The 24,298-nt window shown below is 32.9% G+C and overlaps 1 protein-coding gene across 1 annotated transcript in view; it reads right to left on the reverse strand.

The window, feature by feature from the left end:
• Positions 1-24,298, reverse strand: part of LOC148604489 (uncharacterized) — a 60,514-nt gene that overhangs the window by 29,711 nt on the left and 6,505 nt on the right. Inside the window, 8 exon segments of the mRNA XM_088550162.1 lie at positions 5,976-6,041; positions 6,468-6,506; positions 9,699-9,767; positions 11,337-11,386; positions 15,530-15,593; positions 16,031-16,333; positions 18,380-18,536; positions 18,843-18,918. Coding sequence (XP_088406288.1) covers positions 5,976-6,041; positions 6,468-6,506; positions 9,699-9,767; positions 11,337-11,386; positions 15,530-15,593; positions 16,031-16,333; positions 18,380-18,536; positions 18,843-18,887 — 793 coding nt within the window. The 5' untranslated portion in view covers positions 18,888-18,918.

Below are 24,298 nucleotides of genomic sequence, written 5' to 3' on the forward strand. Positions count from 1 at the left end.
GATAATTCTTCCACTAACAAGATTCCATTCGATTATTTGGTCATTGTATTGAGTAAGATTCCATGTTGATGGTTACTATCCTCTTTGGTGGTCCAGGGTACAGTAGAATTTGCCCTGAAGATAGTATGACCGCTCCATATGATTTCCGTCTAACTTCGCCCTAAGATAATAAGGTTGTAGCCCCCCATTGCATTATCATATTAAGAACTATTTCTAATGTTAGAAGTAAGTTCTCATTGCTCAAATGTATAGCATAGTCTTCTGTAATCGGACCACCTGGTATTCTTATATCTTCTCTCTTATAATGTTTAGTGGTAGTTCGTGTATTTTTGTGCATTTTTCTAATACTTTGTTAAACATACTAGATTAAAATAAAACGAAAGTCTCTGGATATTGATGATATCCATTTTAGTTTTCAAAAATATCCCAGCCCATTTCGGGTCTCGAAAGTACGGGTAAATCATAATTATTTTTTCTTATTTTCTTTATCATAGTATGATAAGTAAATAAATAAATAAATAAATAAATAAATAAATAAATAAATAAATACACTGATTAATTAATGAAGAAAAACTTATTATTATTTACTGGTAATAAAATAATTAAAATTCTAATTAAGGGATAAATATAGAATATTTATGAGAAAAAAAAAATACAATTGAGATAAATTTGAAAGTGCCAACAGAAGCGTAGGCGGATGGAAAAAAAATCATTTTAAAACGTAACACCGGAAGTTTATTATTTTAAATGAAAGGGGCATAAATATCAATATATATGAAATGAATAGTTATAAAAGAAAATCATAAGGATAATAAGGTTACATTAATGTGGTTGTTATCGACCTCCTTGCATAAATATTAACTTAATACAAAATAAAAATGTCAAATAGTTCTGAAAAAATCTGCTTGTCTCAATAGAATGTGAAAAAAATGTGTGAGAAACTCATCCATAATCATTTCTGTCATGGATAGTTATGTCAGGGAAAATGTGTTATTTAGAAGTTTTTTTTTTTTTCAAAACGCGATTCATTACCTGTATTAATAATTATAGTAAACTTTCGCGTATATAGGAGACAGGTGGTATAATAAACAATTATTTCAACTCGCTTTAAATTAAATCACAATCCTGATAATTAGTCTGACGATGACACTAAATATATAGAAACATCTTCCTTTTTTTGAAAAAAAAAAAAAAAAAAAAAACATCAAACAAATTGTTTTCTTCGTGAATCATTTTTTTCTTAGATCCTGATTAGATACAAAGTGAGGTACAATGTAGTAATAAAACTCTAGATTACTTACGAATATTTCATCTACTTAAAAATGAAAGAGTGAAGGCATTCACCAATTACCCAAATTACCCAAATACATTTCCCCAGTCAAGTCTGAGTGTGAAGTTGTGTTTCATTTTGCAAACGAAAATATACTCTCAAAATGTAAAACTTCCATTAGATAATACTAAATCAATTATTATTTCATTATTCTTGCAGATTTAACTGTGTTGTGGGGCACTCTCTTGGACTTCAGGGTAGTGAGTTAGCAAAAAGGTCTTAATATAAGGGTAGCAAAAAAAATTACCGAACACTAATCCGATCCATAATCAAGTCAAGTCCAAGGAAAAGGCGTCTAGTATATTTGAAAGGCCTCAGAAGTGCGATGGGGACGCCAAAGGGCGAAGAGGTCGCGTTGACCTGCGATGGTCAACGCTGAAGTACGTTGGATGTCAAACGCAAATGCGCGGAAGTGCGTTAGTATAATACCCCATTCAACGTCGCCACGAAATTTTATGTGCGTAAGCGCGTACAATGTTATAGAGAAAACAAACAAACTAGAGGAAAGTCATATTATTAGCTAGTTTATTGTTGCCTGTATAAAAAAAAACGTGGCATACATCATTACTAATTTTGAGTGTTAAAAGTACACGTACTTTATGCAGTATCAAAACTTAAAAGATACGTTACGACAGTCGAGGTCATACGAGAAACATAAACTGTAGTTATAGGTTACAAAAAAAGCGGAACGGGACAACTTTGTTGTCGTATGAAAAATCGGAAAATTGTATATATATATACAACGTCTCAGAATGTGACGACTCTATTTACTACACTGCTCCATCGGATCAAATTGATACAGGGAAGATAATGTAAACTTATAGGAGGGTCTGAAAAATTCCCAACGATGTCAGAACTGTCAAATTTGCAATTTTTTTTGTCGTTCCCTCCGCGGGACTCAAACTCGTACCGCTGTGACATCTATGGCAACACCGCCTGCATAAAGTCCAGCACCCTAGACCACTCGGCCAGCTAGGCTATATTAAAATATAGCTTTCGCTGGCCGGGTCATTCCTCCTCGTAGGAATAATTTAGGGCTGTAACTTAGTACACAATGTATGGTAATACGGGACAGTTCATGTAGATGTTATTATGTGGGATAGTGGATCAAATTAAAATTGCATGTCATAACAAATCAATATTATACAACGTCTCAGAATGTGACGACTCTATTCACTACACTGCTCCATCGGATCAAATTGATACAGGGAAGATAATGTAAACTTATAGGAGGGTCTGAAAAATTCCCAACGATGTTAGAACTGTCAAATTTGCATTTTTTTTGTCGTTCCCTCCGCGGGACTCAAACTCATACCGCTGTGACATCTATGGCAACACCGCCTGCATTAAGTCCAGCACCCTAGACCACTCGGCCAGCTAGGCTATATTAAAATATAGCTTTCGCTGGCCGGATCATTCCTCCATGTAGGAATAATTTAGGGCTGTAACTTAGTACACAATGTATGGTAATACGGGACAGTTCATGTAGATGTTATTATGTGGGATAGTGGATCAAATTAAAATTGCATGTCATAACAAATCAATATTATACAACGTCTCAGAATGTGACGACTCTATTCACTACACTGCTCCATCGGATCAAATTGATACAGGGAAGATAATGTAAACTTATAGGAGGGTCTGAAAAATTCCCAACGATGTTAGAACTGTCAAATTTGCATTTTTTTTGTCGTTCCCTCCGCGGGACTCAAACTCATACCGCTGTGACATCTATGGCAACACCGCCTGCATTAAGTCCAGCACCCTAGACCACTCGGCCAGCTAGGCTATATTAAAATATAGCTTTCGCTGGCCGGATCATTCCTCCATGTAGGAATAATTTAGGGCTGTAACTTAGTACACAATGTATGGTAGTACGGGACAGTTCATGTAGATGTTATTATGTGGGATAGTGGATCAAATTAAAATTGCATGTCATAACAAATCAATATTATACAACGTCTCAGAATGTGACGACTCTATTCACTACACTGCTCCATCGGATCAAATTGATACAGGGAAGATAACGTAAACTTATAGAAGGGTCTGAACAATTCCATACATCGTGTACTAAGTTACAGCCCTAGATTAATCCTACGAGGAGGAATGGCCCGGCCAGCGAAAGCTATATTTTAATATAGCCTAGCTGACTGAGTGGTCTAGGGTGCTGGACTTAGTGCAGGCGGTGTTGCCATAGATGTCACAGCGGTACGAGTTCGAGTCCCGCGGAGGGAACGACAAAAATAAATTGCATATTTGACAGTTCTAACATCGTAGGGAATTTTTCAGACCCTTATATATATATATATATATATATATATATATATATATATATATATTTGATATCACGGATCTTTATCTTTTAAAAGTAAGACATGCTTTCAAAACGAATCATGGAGTGTATTCGATAGTGGAAAGGCGAAATAGAAACTGCAATATACGAGTAAAGAGTGTAATAGAATACCGAAAGCCCAAATTAAGTCCCGGACCAGACTGGCATGTTTTTCTTCATATTACGTATAGTCCCTTAATCCATCAGATCTATATCTCTGTGGCATCAATCATAATGATAACCTTAGCAGCGGTGTATAAGATGATACACATGCAGAAAAAAGCGCCGTCCTATACTACATTTTATTTGTATTTACAAATTCTACAGTTACTATAGATCAATTGTTTTTATGTAGTACATGTAGTTAATACGCTAATACAGAAGTCTTAAAGCTATCCACAACCAGTCTATAGCTAAGTTAGTCAAGATTTTGTTTCATTTAAAGAGTACTCGTGCCAGTAGTATTCAATTTTCAAATGGGTATAGGAAAAATGAAGAAAAATCATTAATTTTGTTTTTTTTTATAATTTCATCAATAGTGTAAACGAACTGAAAGCAGTTTTTTTCTGATTGCATGTACAAAAATATCATATATGTAGAATTTCAAGATAATCGTATATTTACGGTATCAACGGAGAACATCTACATGATAGACAAAACATTTCAGCCATTTAAAGAAAACGCACCTCCTCGTAGTGACCAACGCATTTCTGCTTTGCTATAGGCAGTCAGCAATCATGTCTAACCATGTCGTGATCGTAAACGCACTTAAGCGTACGACCATCGTACCTCCGCGTCCAATCACGATGCCGAGTCTTTCGTATCATTTCTTCCAAACTTAATTACGACTGTATTACATCCATTTATTGCCTCCCTTCTGAAAACATTTAACGCTTCTAATTTCATGATAATTTTCGGACAAACTGTACACCCCTTCAATGGTAATCTCTGGGCCCCTTTTTTCAAATACTCCTGTTCCGCCCCGAAAAGCATTTTAAAAAAGGATCTGAATCGCAATTCGGTGCATCTAAGCACAGCTCAGGAGTCCTGGGTACACACAGAACTAGATGAAAACAATCAATTGAGCAGATACATTGTACATGTACATGTATGTTACGTTCATCAATATACTAGAAAAATATATACGAGTATTAACCTATTTAAACAATATACCAGTGCCGGATCCAGAATTACAGGTAAGTGGGGAGGCATATAAATTAATAGACAGGACCAACAGTGAGTGTTTCTTTCATGATATGACTGGCACATTTTTTCAACATTTTTTCTAGTGGTGGGGGTGGGGGGGGGTGGACTGAATTTGCTACTAAATACCGTGCAACCGACCCGGTCTGTGGCAGAGTTATTACGATCCGCGAAATCTCAATTTACCTTATATTATTTTAATCTCATAAGAGATTGATCGACATGGAGACGAATAAACTGATAGTGTTTCTTTAATGTTACAATTTCGATCACTTCTAACCTCTCTTAAATTCTGTCAGGATTTCTGTTCTATGATATCAGATAGAACAGTACACCAGTAAGATCTTACAGTGCCTAGTCTGCGTATCAAGTATTTATATATTCTATTTTTCCTTTCGGACAGGACTGTTCGCTGGATGATATATTTTTTCAATAATACGAACTTAAGAAAAGAAGATTGAAAGATCCTGTTGATAAAAATGTTGATAAACTGTCGGGAATTCGGGAATGGTTTGTACTATTCTTACATGCTGTGCCTTATTTTCATTTACTAGGTAACAGAAGCAACAGCTTATAGTTAAGGATAGGCATATCATCCCACTCGGACACATTATTATATCGTTTCAAAGCTGACCAGTCAATAGTTTATCCTCTTAAATACTGCATGCTTGGAAAAGAAGCAATGACATCTAATAATGAAGTCTTTGGTATGATTACATCAGTGATCGATCCGACAACCTTACCATTCGACCACCGAGGCTTTTGGCATTGTTATCCAAGTGAATCACAGTGACAATCGTGAATGTATGACTTTATCTGTCTTACTAAAACGTCGCCGTAAACAATTCTGTGACCGTCATTTAAATTACCACATAACAACCAAATTAAAGTTTCTATAAAGCGAGCAAGCGAAACATCAATGTTTTCTTTTAAATTCCTATCCCAAAAGTGTCTCACTCAATATATTTCAGTAAAAATCAGCCCGATCAAAACAATTACCAAGACTTTTTACAAGTTAGAAAAAAACTCAGAAAATGAATGATATATATATATGCAGCCTGACAGAACAGTCAAAATCAAAAACCCTCTGCAATAATTTAGTTTTCATACCTCTGATAATGAGTGGCAATTCATCAGTAGACCTTCCCATATAGATATATTTTGGCGCACATAAACCTATAAAACAATGAAGACTCATTGCTCGAAAGTACAAAAAAATAAGATTTATTTCCTAGTTACCGATAATAAAAATTTTTATAACGACTAACACAAATGAAATTGTTCTTTTCTTTTTTTTAATTTCTCTCATATATTAAACAGGTCTTCTGTTTTCAGTTTCATGGTTTTCTAATACACGTACTTTTTTATGAATCCATTATGCTAACGAATTTTTCTAGAAAATAAATTTTTGTTCTGTTGCAAATCGGTACAAAAATGTACTTACAATAAAACATACATGTAATACTTTTTTTCCAAAAAAGGGAGATACGGTGTTATGCAATGCACTTACTTAATGTATAAATGATATTAAAACGAAACAAATATGCATTTTGTTTTCTTTTAAGAAATTAGATCAGCTGTGAATGTGGTAATTTTACTTACCTCCAATATTTTCTAAAGTATACAATATAATCGCAAGTCCTGAAAAATTAAAACCGTAAAAAAGAAACTATAAAGTTATAAAAAATATAAAACAAACTTCTCATCTTAATACCAGTGAATAGGTCTTATCCAATTGATTGCGACAAGGATGGACACACCATTCAAGCTTGATACATATTTTGACATTTGATTGCAATTAGACAGTATTCCCAATTGCACATTTACTGTTGTGTTTCGTACATGTTATTGTGATTCTTTCTTGTCTTTTTGTTGTACCTGTCCAATTTCCTTTTCTTGTCGTTATCCTTTTGATTATCTTTCGGAACCCTTCCTTTTTTCCTGAATCACGGTAAGAATTTGCCGGAGCGATAGTTCTCCAATTTTGGTCCCTAGTTTTTAAAAGGTTTCAATCAGAACCATGAAATCAATCCCAACCTTTTTTTTATTTTTATTATTATTTTTTTTTTTGGGGGGGGGGGTGGGGGGAGGTGTAGGACACCTTGTAGCACACTGTCGAAAAGACCCATTTTTCACAGAAATTAGTAGTGGTGGTATCGGAAAGGTTAGTTACATAGATTTTCTGGGTCATATATATAATAAAGAGGGACTTGTATCAAGTCAAGCCTTTCTTTGCCACACGTTCAAAATACGTTTAACTGGTCTCCAAAGCAGGTTAATCGAAGCCGTCTAATGATAGCATGACATCTTATTTACAATTTTCAATGCACCAAGTTACTCATATTGTACAAATACTGTCCTACTAAATATCAAGCAAACACCTGTTTCTATGCACCTTTTAGAGCCCTTATTTTCTAAACAGTTAAAGTCTTATTCTTGAAAATCAATCCCAGTTTCATCTTCGTGGTAAACCATATCATGGAGCAATATCACTGACATTTAGTCATTTTACCTGGATTTATATTCTGTAATTATTCATGAAATTCATATTTTATACCCTACTTCTCATATGGTTGTGGCAGAACGCTTTAAATCGAAATCAACCTTCGTATCATTTTTTTCATGGAGTGGTGTCTTTGTTATAAAATTACATTTTGATCATTAAACTAACATACAAGATGTCTTTCGAGAACTTTTAATAGTACATTTAGATATTTGGATTACATTTTTTGCTCTAAACAGCGATGAGTTCTTTATTTGTAGTGAACATGTTTATCTTGTACGACTGCCTTTGAATAAAGCTAATATTGATAACAAAGAATGTCCGTTTTTTTTTATTTTAGTATTCCTATCGATAATTTTAAATCTATTGCAGAAGTTCGGATATGTCGCCGATAATAAATGTGAACAATGTAACAAAGTAGAAAGTTGAGCACAAATACGTTGAATTCGTAAAACTAAAACTTTTTGGGACACTTTTGAAAAACGGTGGACAAACATTTTTGACCATACATTGAAGCTATCATAAGATAAAGTAATATTTGCTATTATTAAACAAAACTTCATGAAAGTTATTAATCTTTGTATTCTCTTTGCAAAATATTTTATTGATTATATCTGAATAATTCCTCTCAGAAAATTTGTATTCCTTCTTTTTAAGTTTTCTAAAGAGAAAATTGATATATATTGAATATTTGTACTTTTCTAAAGATAAGTTGAACCTTTTCAGAGGGACATTTCGACTTTAAATGAATAATCTATCTCTTGAGTGATTACAATTATCCAAAAGTGATAATGAATTATAATAATAGTGTTCGCACATTTCTCAGACACGCTTTGTAATTCTTTATTAACAAAATGTTTTGACATCATATTATTTCTAATTATTGTACATGTATAATAGGATGATTTATGTGATCTGAATATTATTTCATTGATATAACAATGTACGGTATAATACCAAGAATAAATATAATAAAAAAGCTAATGTATTATTGGTGAAATAAGGGAAGAAATATTAATAAAAAACAATACACGAGACAAGGAAAATGAATATATTAAACAAAGTAAATTAACTCAGAATTCACTAAAATGGGAGCTGGAACCAGATGCATTACAAGAGCACATCCTCGGCTTTTCTAAAACACCCGCTGTGTTGCTCAGAAAAGGTGTGAACAAAATTGTTGTCTCAAATTTAGACAATGAAGTGAAAACAAGGCTTCAATATGTCATTTTGTAATCTCATTATTCTTATAGTAAGCTCATTCTATCCTTATATATAGACCATAACGATCCAAGAGATTTTGATTACGACCAGAACACCTTTATTGTGAAGATTGCAATCTTGTAGCAACATAACCCTATTCTAAAATTAAAACAAATAGTAAAGCCTAGACCAAGGAGTCCATTTTGTGACAAGATTTGCCACAACATTTCAGTTGTGACACAAAATATACGCAAGTGGTGAAAGGATGTTGCAGATTAAGGGTAGGTGAAAATACAAAATGAGAAGTCATCATGTTTATCGTAACGTAGTATCATGACTTTCCTTTCCACCGATCTCTAATAGTAAGTTAAGATATGAGACAGACTTCTCACTGTCTGTAGTTTTCCTTCATCTTAAGTTCTTTTTCTGTATAAAATATAGCATACAGACAAAACATCTTCTTTATAGCGGAGTTTGAGATCAAAATCAAAGGATATGGTGGATCGATGTTCCGTCTTTTTATTACGAAAGGTCTGCTATTAATTCAGCATTAAATGATCGAAGGAACAGGTCAGGAAGTAGTTGAGCAAAATTTGTTTTAGTGACGATCATTTGTTGAAAAAGACTTGGAAATTATTATGTTAAATTTCTTTTAGAATTGTAAAGAAAATCTTTCCTGAAAACACTATACGCATTAATTAAAACATCAATGCTTACTACAGTAAAAGAAATCCCGAAATAATATGTCAATCACAATTATACTCACAAGGTAAAAGAATTTACGTCCATAAGATGAAATGAAAATCTGCGTCAAGAAGTGTTATCTATTATCTTGAAAGGTGTTCAGGACTCCAGGCGAGAATTATATGAACACCTGATCTGCCAAAAAAAATCTGTGATCGACGGGAGATTTCATGTCTGGCCAAAAGTATAATTAAAAAAAAAAACAACTATGTGTTTGAATCTTTCGCAGCGCCAATTAAAATTGCCACTCAACATTATCGAATTGAAGCATATTTTGAAGATATCTATGCGTCAAATTTTAATTTAAAAGTCATCAGTAATAAGAGGTTTTGAAAATAACCTTGATTGCTGTTTCAGTTGTGTGAATAACATATTAGACTTACCTAAACAAAGTAATACGCCTAACAACACAACAATAACAGCAGCTGTGGTAGAAATGGAATATTCAGGACCTTCAAAAAACAAATTTGATTATGAAACGATGTATTTTTTTAAACTAAGTTATTTTGTTCTATTTATTTTCGGCTGAGCTTTCCATTTTTTTTCACTTTCCTTTCATCTGTGCCAACATAACGTCAGCACCTGGGTATGAATTGTTCGTATCACAGGTCATACGTTATACCAGAGCTTGCCGAAACTACGCAGACTTTTTGTATCGTGCTAGAACTCTAACAAATAGGTTTCTGGACCAGGGTTATGTTGCTACAAGATTGAAGTCATCACTGCAGAAGTTTTATGGTCGTCATCATGAACTCGTGGATCGCTCCGGTGTATCCATCTGCGCCATGAAAACTGATTTGTTCAACGTGTCATAGTTTTCTATCCCCCTTTCGTCTACCCCGGACTTGACTTTTTATGAGCAACTCGGTAGGTATTTCTAGAAAAAAAACAGAGGACGCTTACCCTACAGGTGCACCTGGTCCATTCTCCCAGTTTTTAGTGTAGTCCGAGTTGCTCATTTGCTTCTTTCACTACGTGTGTATGGTTTTGGTGATTGTATGTTTTTGTTATGTGTGTCTATTTTCAAAGTCTGGTCTTTGTCCCTGGATTACATTCTTTCGATTACCGTTATAACCTTGGTTCCCTTGATTACTCTTCCAGCTAGATAGATTTGAGTTTTTTAACTGTAAATTATCGGTCTGTACTTACTACAATAAAACTATGCACAAAACATATTGTTGATTGATATAGTCAACATATACAAATGTATAACCAATATACACGTATATTCAGCACATGAATTCATAACCTTAGAAGACATTTTAAGATTTCAATGTCTGTACGAAATTTACCTAATTGGAGATACAAAACGAGCATATGGTGGTTTTTATTCATTTTGTTCCAAATTGTTACCAAATGTTACTTATACTAGTACAGGGGTTGAGATAACCATCCCTCCCCTCTTATCAGCCAAACTATGATTTGCAAGGACCATTATACCTCTCATTATACCTCGCCTAGTTACTTTGTCACCTAAAAATAAACAGAAGCACTCATGTATTTTTGCCACTTTTTATACTTCGATGAGGCAAACATCCATTTTTTATGTTGTTTTGTTTATTCTTTGAACGTCTATGTTCTCCAAAACGAAGTCAACAGACATATTTAGGCAACGTCAGGTAGCCAAACATCTCAGCTTTTAAATAGTACAACAAACTTGCCGTAACACCTAGGGTTTTGGAGTATTTTTTATATTTAAGAACCACTGGGTCGATACCACTGCTGGTGGACCCAAAGTCCCCGAGGGTATTCATCAACCCAGTAGTCAGACCCCGGCGGGGTTGTTTTCTACTTTACATATTCACCATACTTATTTGCGTTGTTTGATTCTATAACGGGAGGTGGAAAGGTACCCGTGAAGGTGAAGAGTGGGGTTAGGAGTTGCACTGAGGGACTGTCCCAGCCCATTGACTATAACTTAATGACACTTTTTCCTTGTATGATAGACGCTACAAAAAAGGATTCAAAAATGTTTTCGAAAATACAGAGAATTATTTAACAAAAAAGAAGACCAGAAATACCTCTTGATGTATCCGTAACTAGAACAATTGCTGGCTCTGTTTGAAAAGGCCTGAAAAGAGATTTAGAAGTCATCAAGTTGGTTCTGACACTTATGATGCTTTCAAGGATTTTTTCCTATTTACTCGCATTTACAATGGATACTGTAAAATATCACAATGGCAAATATTAGCTTTTTTCAAAATCAAATGGAAAAAATCTATTGACAATAAGCAATGATTGGTTTGGATAAGCACAATTGATCCCATTTGTATACGTCCCTAAACGGTAGATACAGTACTTGCATGGGGGAAAGCTTTCCATACTATCTTATATTGGGGATTGTAAATCGAAAATGGGGCTGGGTATGGTATTTGTTGGGTAGGGATTTTGAATGGGAAGGATTGGGAAATAAGTTCTAATTGATATGAAAATATTTATAAAATTTAATAAAAAATTACAGCTAAAATTTAAAAGAATTTAAAAACATACATTCTGATAATGTAGTATTTGAATTGAAATATCGAGTTGGGATTGTATGAAGGAATATGAATTTTTCTATGGGAAGGGGGAATTATCAATGAGAATGTTGGGCAATTTGGAGTGGAGAATTTGGTACGGTATTTGGTATAGGTGGGAATTTTATGCCATTAAAGAGCAGTATGTTGTCAATTCAAAGCTCCCCCTTACTAGACTGGATCAGATATCACTGCCATTTTATTAGAATATCATTTTCTCAAAAAACTACCCGTAGTTCTTCCAAGCGTAAGATTAGGATGTTTGACTGAAGTGATGACAATAAATACGCACATATATTACTAGATACAGACTGGCAATGAGTGGTCATGTCTGACAACACTGACAAAATTGTTTAGGAATTTTCAAAAGATATCTTTGATGCAGCCGGCGACCGATAACTTGGTAAATTTATAAGTGCAAAAAGAGTTACAAAGATCATTTTATAGGTAAATTAAAAGATAACCACCCATCGACGAAATCATGGTGGCATATATGCAATAAAATGAAACAATGAAACAACTTCAAGTAGGTATATCATCGTTGTTAAAATGGTTACTTAAACACAAAGGAAACTCTCAAAGCAGACGAATTCCAAGACTTCTTCGTTCTGCAAATCAAATTAGATGACTGGAATAATCATCTTCCTAGTCCTTCCGTGAGAAGGAATGAGATCGATCAGCTTGCAATTACAGAATCCAAAATAGAATATGTAAGAGTAATCCAGGGAATCAAGATTCTAGCGGTAATCAAAAGAATGTAATCCAGGAACAAAGACCAGACGTGCACTACAAAGAACACAAAGTAACTATAATAATACATACAAAGTAACAAAAGTAAATGAGCAACTCGAACTCCACGAATCTTAACGTTTTGACTCTTGAAAGTCGCATATCCCTAAGTGAGGGTCCGTTGTGTAAGTTTTCAATTTATAACTTTCGAAGTCGTTTTGTTCTTCTATGTTGAAAACAGGTAATGTGACGCACGTATTTATAAACGTTAAAGCACGCAAAGTCAAGATCTATATTTCTTTTCTCAGTATAACTTTAAAAAGTAAAGAAGGTTGTGTTTACATACACATGAACAGTTACTTGAATTGTTACTCAAGACCGACCTGTCTTTATTTATTTACGGAGATTCATCTATAAATGAACTACAAATAATCGATTTTACAAATTTGTTCAGTCAAAAAAGTCGGAAGTTGTTCAGTCGGAAAAAAAGTAAAAAAATTCGTGGCCTTCTGTGACATTTCCAAAGCCTTTGATCGTGTCTGATATGACGGTTTATTGTTTAAGTTACACTACTATGGTATAACCAGGTGCTTCTTGTGTCGGTTCAATGGCTAACAGATTCCAACGCGTTGTTTACCCTAGATATTGCACCATTTGCGTTGAATAGAGACATCGAAAATAGTCCACCAATGACTACGTGATGGCTTATTCGATGCTGATATCACATAAAAAATGTATATTTCGTGTATTATACCAATTCACAAATGCGGGGAAGTCGTATGAAGATATACAGTTTTAATTAAAAAGATGGAATAATCCAGATTGAATCGTATCGTAACGGATATTGAACGAAATAAATATCACTAGAAAATTTATATCGAGAAACCGGGTGGGTAAAACTCTTTGAAAGCAGGAAAGAATATAAACTTGTGATGATGAATAAGATTATAAACGGTAATACCCCAGGATATTAATGTACCCTTGTACCAAAATGCGCGGTCAGATCTTTACAACCATTTTACGTGACAGTCACAGAACTTATTCGAGATATGTGCAGTACAAGGGCGTCTTTTTATTCGACTGTTCAGATGCTACAGATTGTTACTTGGAATTGGATCAGTACAAGGAAAAGGTTAGTCTTTATTAATAGAAGTCAAAGTAGTGAACTGTCCAGTTCTTTACAAAATGCTGAACTTCAACGTGAAATGAAAGAAACTGTTGCAACCCAACTGAAACAACAAAATGATTTTATTCAAAACCAGAAAATTTAAGAAAAAAATGGATCTTCTGTGAAACTGCCTAAAATAGATTATCATTTCATTTAACTAAGTGGAATGAATTTTGGGATTCTTTCGAAAGTTCCATCAACAAGAACAAACGACTTTCCAAAATTGCAAAATTCAACCATTTGAAGAGTACATTATTTGGAGATGCTAAATATGCTGTTTCTGGTCTTTCATCATCAGAGGAACTTACGACATTGCTGTTGGAATACTTAAAGAAAGATTTGGGAATATTCAGGAACTTGTAGATCTGCATTATAGCGAAATGTGGGCGAAATGATAAAATTACAACCGGCTTAAAATAAGACGTCATCGCTTAGAATTTTCTTAGATAAAATAAACAGGCATTTGCGTAGTTTGGAAGTTCTGAAACAGAACGTTAACCATGATGTATTTTTGTCAATGGTGAAGTCAAAATTACCAGAGCAAATTCTACTTCAATTAGAGATTCAAAAGGGATCTACAGAAAAATGGACAGTTCTTAAAGCATGTGAAAGATCGCGGGTTTATATCGTAGCAAAAGAGAAATTTGATAATTTTAACCTGAAAAGGAGTGTTCAAATCGTAGAGGTAATGCAAACGGATCCCTTAATTCTAACAAATCATGGCAGAAAAGAAATGAAAAATTCAGTTCGAGTAAAGGTGGAACATCAAATAAACAAATTAATTCTGATGAAGCTTTAGTGGCTTCACCGGAACGCAATACAAACTACTTTGACAAATGTAGATATTTAAAGAGTAAATATATAAATAACATTGAAGTGATGAATGCTAAAAGTTTAAAAGTATTGAAGAAAGAAAGCGCCAGCTAAAAGGAAACTGTTTTAGGTGCTTGAGATTAGATCACCTATCTGGTGATTGTAAAAAAGATTAAATTTGTGTTCATTGTGAAGAAAAGGATTCCCATCATCGGAGTTTATTTCCGAAGAAATTCAAAATGAAAATGACAAGTGTGCATTTGGGCAGAACCTACATGCCAGGCTGCACATGAACAACAGCTCTTTCAACGAGCATCTGTTCAGGCGTAATTTGGTAGCCATTCCGAACTGTTCCTAAAGTCATGTAAGACAAGCAACCATTTTTTACTTGAATGCAAAAAGTACTCAGAAATCCGGCTTAACACTATCAAATCTAATGCTTGTACAACAGAACAAAATACTGAATTATCTTTAAGATGCAATCTTATATTTTAAAAATTAAGCGATTTGTAGATTAACACTACTATTGTACGTTTTTTTTTCTAATGCATTTCATCACATTCCTTCTGCTTTTACATGCATGTCTATCCTTCTTTTCACACACTATTTTTCTGTATATTCACTATTGCATTATTATAATAAAACTAACGTATTAGAGCATGCTGATTCAATGTGATAATTTCTGTCATATGATAGGGAACGGCTCAACATATGCTTATGCTTGATGTCGAATCCTTATGATGTATTTCTGTTGTATTAATTATAATTCGTGTATAAATTTGAAGTAAAATATGTTTAAACCGAAAATTTCAGACTTTTGAAAACATCTTTTTTATGTGTTTTGAAATGCTATTTTACAAAGTAAAAATACTCTTTCAAAAAGAAAGTATCTGTTTCTAGTTGTTTCGTATTTATTAAAAAAAACATTTTCAGATAATTGTCAGCAAACCAGAAACTAAGTAATATCATTAAACGAATAATCACTTACTTAAGAATACTACTTTCACAATTGTAAGATACTTTCAATTTTGAAATAGATCGGCATTTGTATTCTACAAAATAAATGAATAGATCATACAACATTCACCTTATTAGACAATATATTGTTAATTTATCATGATAAAGTAGACATAATTAACGCAAAACATTTTCGAGAATTAAAACAAATGCCAACGCGAAAGAATATCGACAGTTTCACAATTAATTTGCATAACTCGTTTATTTTGTTAATTTTGGTTAATTGTTAATACTTAAGTTAAACGATGTAAGTAGGTGTGAATTTCATAACTCTTTAATGGAATCAAAATTGAAATGGAAATTTTATCTGTGAATTCTCAATAATATATCTAAATGAATAGAACTTGGAGTCCGATGTGACATTCATATACAAAATGCCGTCACTTCTTATTTCAATGAGGAGGCATGAGGAATTTGTTTTTAAAGTTATGAAGGAAGTTGAAAAGTCTAAAATAAAATGCCGAATAATTACCTGGATCAAGTATATGGTTAACAGGGCAAGTCTTCTTTACACAAGAACAATCCTCTTTAACAGGTTCACAGTAACATAAGTGTTCAGGTTCCTGTAGAAAGACGTAACCAGCAGTGTAATTACAGCGACATCTCCTATCAGACGTAGTCGTTCCATCATCATATATAATTTGACCAATCTCATTGCAGGTTGACTTTTTATAGACACACTCATAGTTTCCATTGGTTGAGTACATGAACGGTTGGAATTTATCAGGTGAACACGGGAATCTTGTAGTACCTCCAGAAAAAACTCTTCTGTAACCTACAAAGCATACCTCTTTTGTATTATAAAATAACATAGGAAAGAGACAAAACAGGACGGGATATACTGTTATCTAGCATTTCCGAACAGGGTGGAACGAATAAGCATAACCATAAGTTCTATAAGAGATAGCAGAACTGTTTATCTCAAAACAGTAAATACATTCAATGTACATCATTGATTGAGATTGATTGTATATGACAATCCGTTGAACGATATACAATTTGCAAAATAAATAATGTTATCTTTTTGTGAGCTAACCTCCAGATCTTATTAACCTAATCATACCTTAATCAAAAATGATATTTCATGGTAATGTAATATGCATAGCTCGAAAGTTTGAACATAATTTTTATAGTCTGGAAAAATAATTAAATAAACTTATACGTAAGGATTATTCCCATCAAATCTGTATCAAATATTCAAATTGTGTTTTTATTGTTTCTAAGATTGACTTTCTGGGGTCGATGAATTCTTTACAAAGATACTCTACTCCATGTGTTTCTAGTATGCCGGTGGGTTTTAATAGTTCAAATTTCAAGATTAATGACTCCCATGTAACATTATGATGTTAATGTGCCATTTGAATGTCATTGTTTTTATTATCTCTGTATTTGTAAGAAGACATTGTTTTACTTAGACATTTTGTGATATATTTTCACTTAATCCTGTTGGACATGATTGTATTTATACTTTTGTATGCGTAGACGAGGTGTGCTTATCAATTACCGTTGGTGTTTGAACTAGCTTATAGAAAAAGCGAGTACTGCTTTGAGGTAGATAGAACTTATTGTCTTTTTGCCCATCACTGACGACAGTGTGATGACCTGTAACAGTTTAATTGTATGTCACTTGAATTTGGATAGGTGACTGTCTCGTTGGCAACCATACCACATACCCTATTTTCATACTTTATGATCTTTTTGACAATTTTGAAGACTTGTACTTGATAAAAAAATCATAAATATCCATACGTATATGGAGTCTAAAAACTATAAAATCTTTACGATAATTGAAATTACGCGTTTTCAACATTAAATGTTACCTTCCCCAAGATAACTTGGAAAAGTAAAAGAAATCGTCTGAATATATATATCATTCAAATGCACTAATGGCTGTTGTCAAGTTTGTTATTTATAGTTACGACTCTAATTAGTTTTCCCCAACGGAACATAAAGACATGATCTACTACAGCGAGCAAATATATCCGTGTGGTAATGTTTCTTTCGGACACCATATTCGTCATTTATGATGCGACTTCTTTTAGCAAACTATAGAGATTTCAATGGACATCAATTGCGTCCCTTCATTCATATAAATAAACCTTCAAAATCGTTTGACCGCAAAGAAGGTGAAATAATTTGCACCCTTTCTTTTAACATATCGATACTTTGACGAGATTTCTTTTTTCATCATCATAAATTTGTAAATTGGATGGCTCCCATCTTTTTATCCAGCTGCCGTAGAAAATAGAGAAACTCATGACGCAATTTCGTCCTTGTGAGTCTATGATTTAATCTCGAAATTGATGACAGTAGGCACAAAATATATGACAAGCGAGACAATATGATTTACACAATTTCCCTTTTCATGCGTTGTAATATAGCAGCCAAACTCTATATGGTGACTTTAATTCTGATATCGTCTGATTAGGCAGTATTATGACTTATTAATAGGCAACCGTTGTCTAAGGGACAGCTTTCAGTCATAAGTCATAAAACAAATTTCATCCGCTGATTGTACAATGTATTCTTGCTATCCAATCTTTTGTAAGAAATGATCTATCCCATACTAAAATATTATGTAGATGATGGATAATTATAATATCTTCTGTACTGTTTTCAACTACTGTATGTTGGTATAGTAATATATCATATTAATAAGTATAATTAAACATTTATATGAGCGCTCTTTTATAAATATTTCTTCATATATGAATAAGCCATAAAAAACTTGAATTGAATCAAAGTTTTCCATCGAAACCATCAATAGAAAACAATACAATCGGAATTGATGAAATTATATTCGCAACTGATTTTACCATACCTTTCATTTGAAACTCGGTTCCACCACAATTTTCTTTGTAGGCTTTTTTATTTGTGTCCCACATGCACCAGTAATCAGTAGTCTTATTGCATACAACTCCTGCATGGAAATTCCAGAGTGGCAGGCTTGGACATTCAAACCAAGGAATACTTATAACCTGATTTTGAATTATAGGAGAACAACACCATTAACAATCATAAGTGTTTACGTTAAAATGTTCGGAAAGTTATCTATGAAATGTTTCCAAAATTGCACATTATGAGGTTTTGAAAAAAAAACAAAATTGCTATGAATGGTACACTATATACAATGTTCGTTAATAACAAAATGATATCTGTTTAGCAAAACTGAAATGATTTTATCATAGTTACATAATTCAAACCAATACTTTAATTCCTTAAACATATAACAAATATAACATATTTCATAAGTAAGACACGGAACTTAGTGTCAATATACTTACCAAATAAGGAAAATACATCAGACAGAATAACCTGATCAATGCCATTTTTGTCTGTAAGATTGAATATTCAGCATATCTTTAATGTAAAACAATCATCGATTTTAAATCTTAAATATTACAAAATCAATTGTACGTTCGAAAACATTTTCTTATGTTGAAAAGAATTTTCACGATGTGTAGTTTTAATCAAAACAACCGATGACCTTAAAAGAAGGATTTACAATTAGTTATATCTTTTATTTGGACACGTGCTCTCTTTTGAGAGAGTACGTTTCTATATTTCCTTTGCAATTTTCATGATTTTTGCTTTGTAATATCACGTTGAATATTAAATTGTCAGATTTAAAAATGATTCATAGTGGCGTTTGTCTTGAGGTGATTACTTTTTCAATACCTATCGAATGGTAAATTTTGGAAATTGTTAACTATATTCAAGTGATATTCTACATTAATAACACAATACCTAGTTAAAAAAAAAGATTACTCCCTAATGCTACTGGTGCTTGACACGTGTGAAAAGAATGAACTATATGCATATAAACTTATTTATCAAGTGATAGGACATTTAAATATATGTAGCATTACCGCTGGATCGCCCTTCGTATTTACATCTTAATCAAAATAAAGAAGAATTAAGTCTATTTCTATCAATTCTTGATATTTTCTGTTCAAATTATGTTGGTTTCCTACGGAATTATGCATTTCAATTGTTATTAAGTTAAAATGATTTTTCGCAGGCTTTTTGTATGTTTACAGTTAGGCTTCTGAAACCTGGTCATGTTGTTACAAGATAGAGTAATCACTATAGAAGTTTGGATCGTGGATCGTTACGGTGTATCCATCTACACCATAAAACCGTATTTGTTCAACGTGTCATAGTTTTTCTTTCCTCTTTCGTCTACCCAATACTTTACTGTTTATGAGAGAAAAATCAAGGGAACCAAGTTATGGCGGTAATCAAAAGAATGTAGTCCAGGGGCAAAGACCAGACATGGTAAACAAACATACACAACAAAAACGAAGTAACCAAAATCATTCATACAAAGCAACAAAAGCAAATTGACAACTCGTACTCCACTAAAAACTGGGAGCATGGGCCAGGTGCACCGGTATGGTAAGCGTCCTCTGCTTTTCTAGATTCCGGGGTGTGTCTAGAAAAGCAGGGGACGCTTACCCTATCGGTGCACCTTGTCCATATTGTTAGTTTTTAATGGAGCTCGAATTGGTCATTTACTTTGTTACTTTGTATGTATTATTCTCCTAATTTCGAGGACTTGATACATCACATTTATCCTAAAGAACTTGAGATTAAGGATACTACAGACACTCCATACGCAGGTACTGAAGGGATGAAAGGAAAATTGACAATAAGGAATGAAAAATCATCAATGTCATAAAGTTCGGTCAAAAGTTTTCTTTCGACTATCGATCTCTCATTGTAGGTCAATATATTAGGCTGACTTCACAGTGTCTGTAGTATTCTTTATCTCGAGTTCTTTGGGGTTAGATGCAATGTATCAAATCGATGGGATGAACGTACATCTTAGCAGAGATTAAAAGGGTTAGATGGCCATCAACAAAAAAAGTAAAAAAAAAACTAAGAGAGATCATTGCAATATATATTTTAACATATGACGTGATAATTGTCTTTAAATTTTAGAGACATTCAAATTATGTATTTATATAAAAATGTTTAGCTAAAATAAAGACAAAGAATTAATTTTTCGGGAGTAAATAGCTACAAAAACATATCGAAGCATAAAAGATAATGTAAAAACTTCAAAAACCATGGCCAAAATAGAGTAAATACACACAAGCAATGTAAAAAACAAAATAAAAAAGTAATAATGTGTGTATTTTTGGAAAACAATTAAAATTTTATTTCTCTGAAATCTTTCTCCTTATTACGACCACGGTAAGACATTTCCTGCAACATATTACATGCTAACTTTCTACTAGTACTTCTTTTTTACACTTTGTGATATATGTATTGTCAAACGCAATTGTGGAGATTTCATTTGTATTAAGGCTACAAACAACTAATCCAGATTCCAATTACTCTCTATGTTAATTTACTCATTTTCAGGATACTCAGTACTTTACTGACACTGACACTCGGAACTCATCTACCCTTAAAATAGCCTGGGGTAAATAAAAATTCATTCAAGTAAAAATATTTTTAACTATCTTTTATAATGGCATGCTAAAGGGATTACTTTGTACTGTTTTGCGTATGATCCAAATCGATGATGCAATTGTTAATCTGTAACCTTAGGGCGAGAATAGTCAATATGCCAAATAGACAACAATCCCACCAGGATAAAAAATGTTAGCTCAAGGCAATCCTTGGAACTTATGAACGACCAGGAAACCCTAATACCAAAGGACAGGCTGCAATGGCCCAAAACAGCATTATACATAGATACAACGAAATAGTTGCTCCTACAAACTAAAACAACGTAAAAAAACCGATAATGAACAAAAAGAAACAAGAGGCCTGAAATTCTTGACTAGGAAAAGTAGCACGAAAAAAAAAAAAAAAAAAAAAACTGTAACGGCGTTAAAGTTAAAGTTAAAGTTATTGTGTTACCACAATTCCCCTCTTGTAAATCTGGCCACTGTGGATGAAAGTATTGGACAATTAATCTAATCACACCTAAAAATCAATTCAAAAAGGTATGAGTCGTGGAAAGATTTTACAGTAAATTTTCTACAACCATGACACTCTTTTGTTACCAATCTGCTGAACAATACAAAGGATTGAAAAAGCTATTGGGGCATTTAAACTGAACAGTTGCTATTGAAAGAGTTGATGAGTATGTAGCCTCTCACCCATGAATTTACCTGGACATGTGTAAGATAGCCAATACCCTTTATGTTTCACATCATATGGAATTTTCTCAGTTATGACTATTACCCACAATGTGTTTTGAAGGAACTTTGTGATTTTTTAATTTATGTTTTTTTCTGTTGTTTAGGTATCGTATTTAGAAGTTGACAAAAGCCTGTTAAATACATTCTTTGCTCATGCTAACATATGGAAAATATTAATGTAGAAAACTAATGGTTGAGCATTTTTCCAAAAAGAAAACTTTAAACTCACAGGCCACCAAGTTGACAGCAATTTTGAAATAGCAAGTTAAAGAAAATCAATGTACGTATGTTACAATGTTATGCTGCTATTTTTTTTAATTGTCCCATCTCAAATCTGAATCCATTTAATATTGCCTTTATTCATTAAAAATATATGCATTGATATAAACTCCTTCGACGTATCTACTTAAACTTTAGTTCAGATTCTTATAAATTCCTTGCACATGTTTTTGTATTATTCAAAGTATACTTGTGCATGTATATATCATAGTTCTGATGAAATTTAATGGACTTAATCCATAAATATAAATCCAATGAAAATCTTTGTTTTTTTTTCAAATGCCAATGAAAATAGCACTTGATCAAGATTTTTAATTTAAAAATAACCATTGTACTTCATACCAAAACTACATATTATGTTAATGAAAATCATTTCTTTTTAATTATCCACAAAAGTTTTTGGGAAAAAGCATTTAAATCCAAAATACATCGAAAATATTGCACTACACGTAAATCCCAAACTACATATGAATTACACTTAATCCAAAGAAGTTTCAATGTAAATAACACTTATTATTCAAATCTAAAATTTCATTGAAAAGCATTGCATTTATAATCTCAAATAATAATTCCAATAAAACTCAATGCACTGAATACCAAACTATATCACAAATGAAAATTATTATTAACATGACACTTAATCTTTAGCTATGAATACCAGTGCAGGAAATCCAGAACAATATAATTCCAGTGGAAATATTTCACGCTTTATAAAGAACTTAATTCACTAAATAAAGTCAGTACTATTTCAAAAATTGTAATTCACATGAACCTAAAACTTTGAATTTTGTATAACGCTTGTTCCTTCACATAGTTTTAATTAAAAAGGGACCATAGTAGGACTCTTCCAGTTTTATGAAGGAGAGTATAAACATTAATTGACGTCTCATTTTTATAATGATATTTACGACTTCTATTCAGTGATGTAAAGATAAAAATAAATATTTTAAAATACAATTCTAAATCAAGGTTTTCAATATTGTCGACAAAATACAAAATAAAATCTAATTCGTTAAATTTGAACTTCCATCACCAATAAAAATAGCATAACACAGGTAGCTGCTTCAGATTTTAATAACCAAGAGCTGACTATGAAAAGATTCATAGGTGAGTAGTCATCAACTCTTTCAATAGCAACTGGTCAGTTTGAATGTCCCAATATGTAGCTTGTTAGTCCCATGTATTGTTCAGCAGATTGAAAACAAAAGAGTGTCATGGTTGTAGGGAAGTCACTGTAACAACATACATCAACTGAAGATAAGAAAAACTAGCCACCTAAGAAAAAACTAAAACAATGGTCAAATTGAACTCCCAAAGAGGATTGCGAATGACCTCTGGTGTTTCTGAAGGGTTATAATCTTGTTCCCTGGTCAATATCATAAGCAACCCTAGGATCGCACAATATAGACCCAGGTCACCAGCAACGGATATGCACAAAATATGAGTAAATTGCCACCTATGAAATAAAATGAAAACAAAGATGAGATTATTTAAATTAACTTATTTATTGCGCATTTGTATTGAAAGTTAATCTAAGTAATTTGAAAGAATTATTTAAACGTTGCTTTTAGAAATTTGAATATTTGAACGTATAAAACAAATAGGATAACGTCATATCCAGTCAGCCAATCAACAGAAATAACTGTCACTGGTGACCCAGGGTTATATTTGAGAGAAACTTGCGGAACGAAAATATTACACGGTCTTCCACTTTACGAAATGTTAGTGTGTTTTCACAAACAGTGGCAGCCATTAATTTGCAAGTCAGTTAAACCAAGTAAAACCCGAAGGACAAAAAATTACCTCATCCAAAATACTTTGTAAACCAGCAACCACTCGGGCAGATCATACTTCTGCTTTATCGGGCTAATTTTGAAATGGTAACAAACAATACAAAACGAAAATGTCAATGTAACCAATTAAAATCAGTTAGAAAACTGATAGTTTTGACATTCATGTTTTCTGAACTATTAATAAATTTAAATTAATTCTTAAGATAATCGAAATCAAAACAAAAGTAGTACACTTCAGAAAACGTAAAATCGGTTCGGTATTTTTTTTCATTGTCCTTTATGCTCCATATAAATCGAGCAAGAGTTGTGATTTTAGACTAAACGTGTCTCGGTAATAGGATAGTCGTTAAAGGTATGGCATTGACTGCATCAAAGTCTCAAATTGATTGACATCTGACAAGTCAAATGTCCAGTATCTCACAATGCATGCAACATTATCGTTCTTAATAACAAAATGTATACACTATTTAAAACCTTGTTGAGCTAAATGTAATTCAACCATATTTTGCT

This window comes from Perna viridis, chromosome 10 (genome assembly GCF_037379345.1).
Source record: "Perna viridis isolate PV_CMFRI_1.1 ecotype Kerala chromosome 10, ASM3737934v1, whole genome shotgun sequence".
Taxonomy (NCBI): Eukaryota; Metazoa; Mollusca; class Bivalvia; order Mytilida; family Mytilidae; genus Perna; species Perna viridis.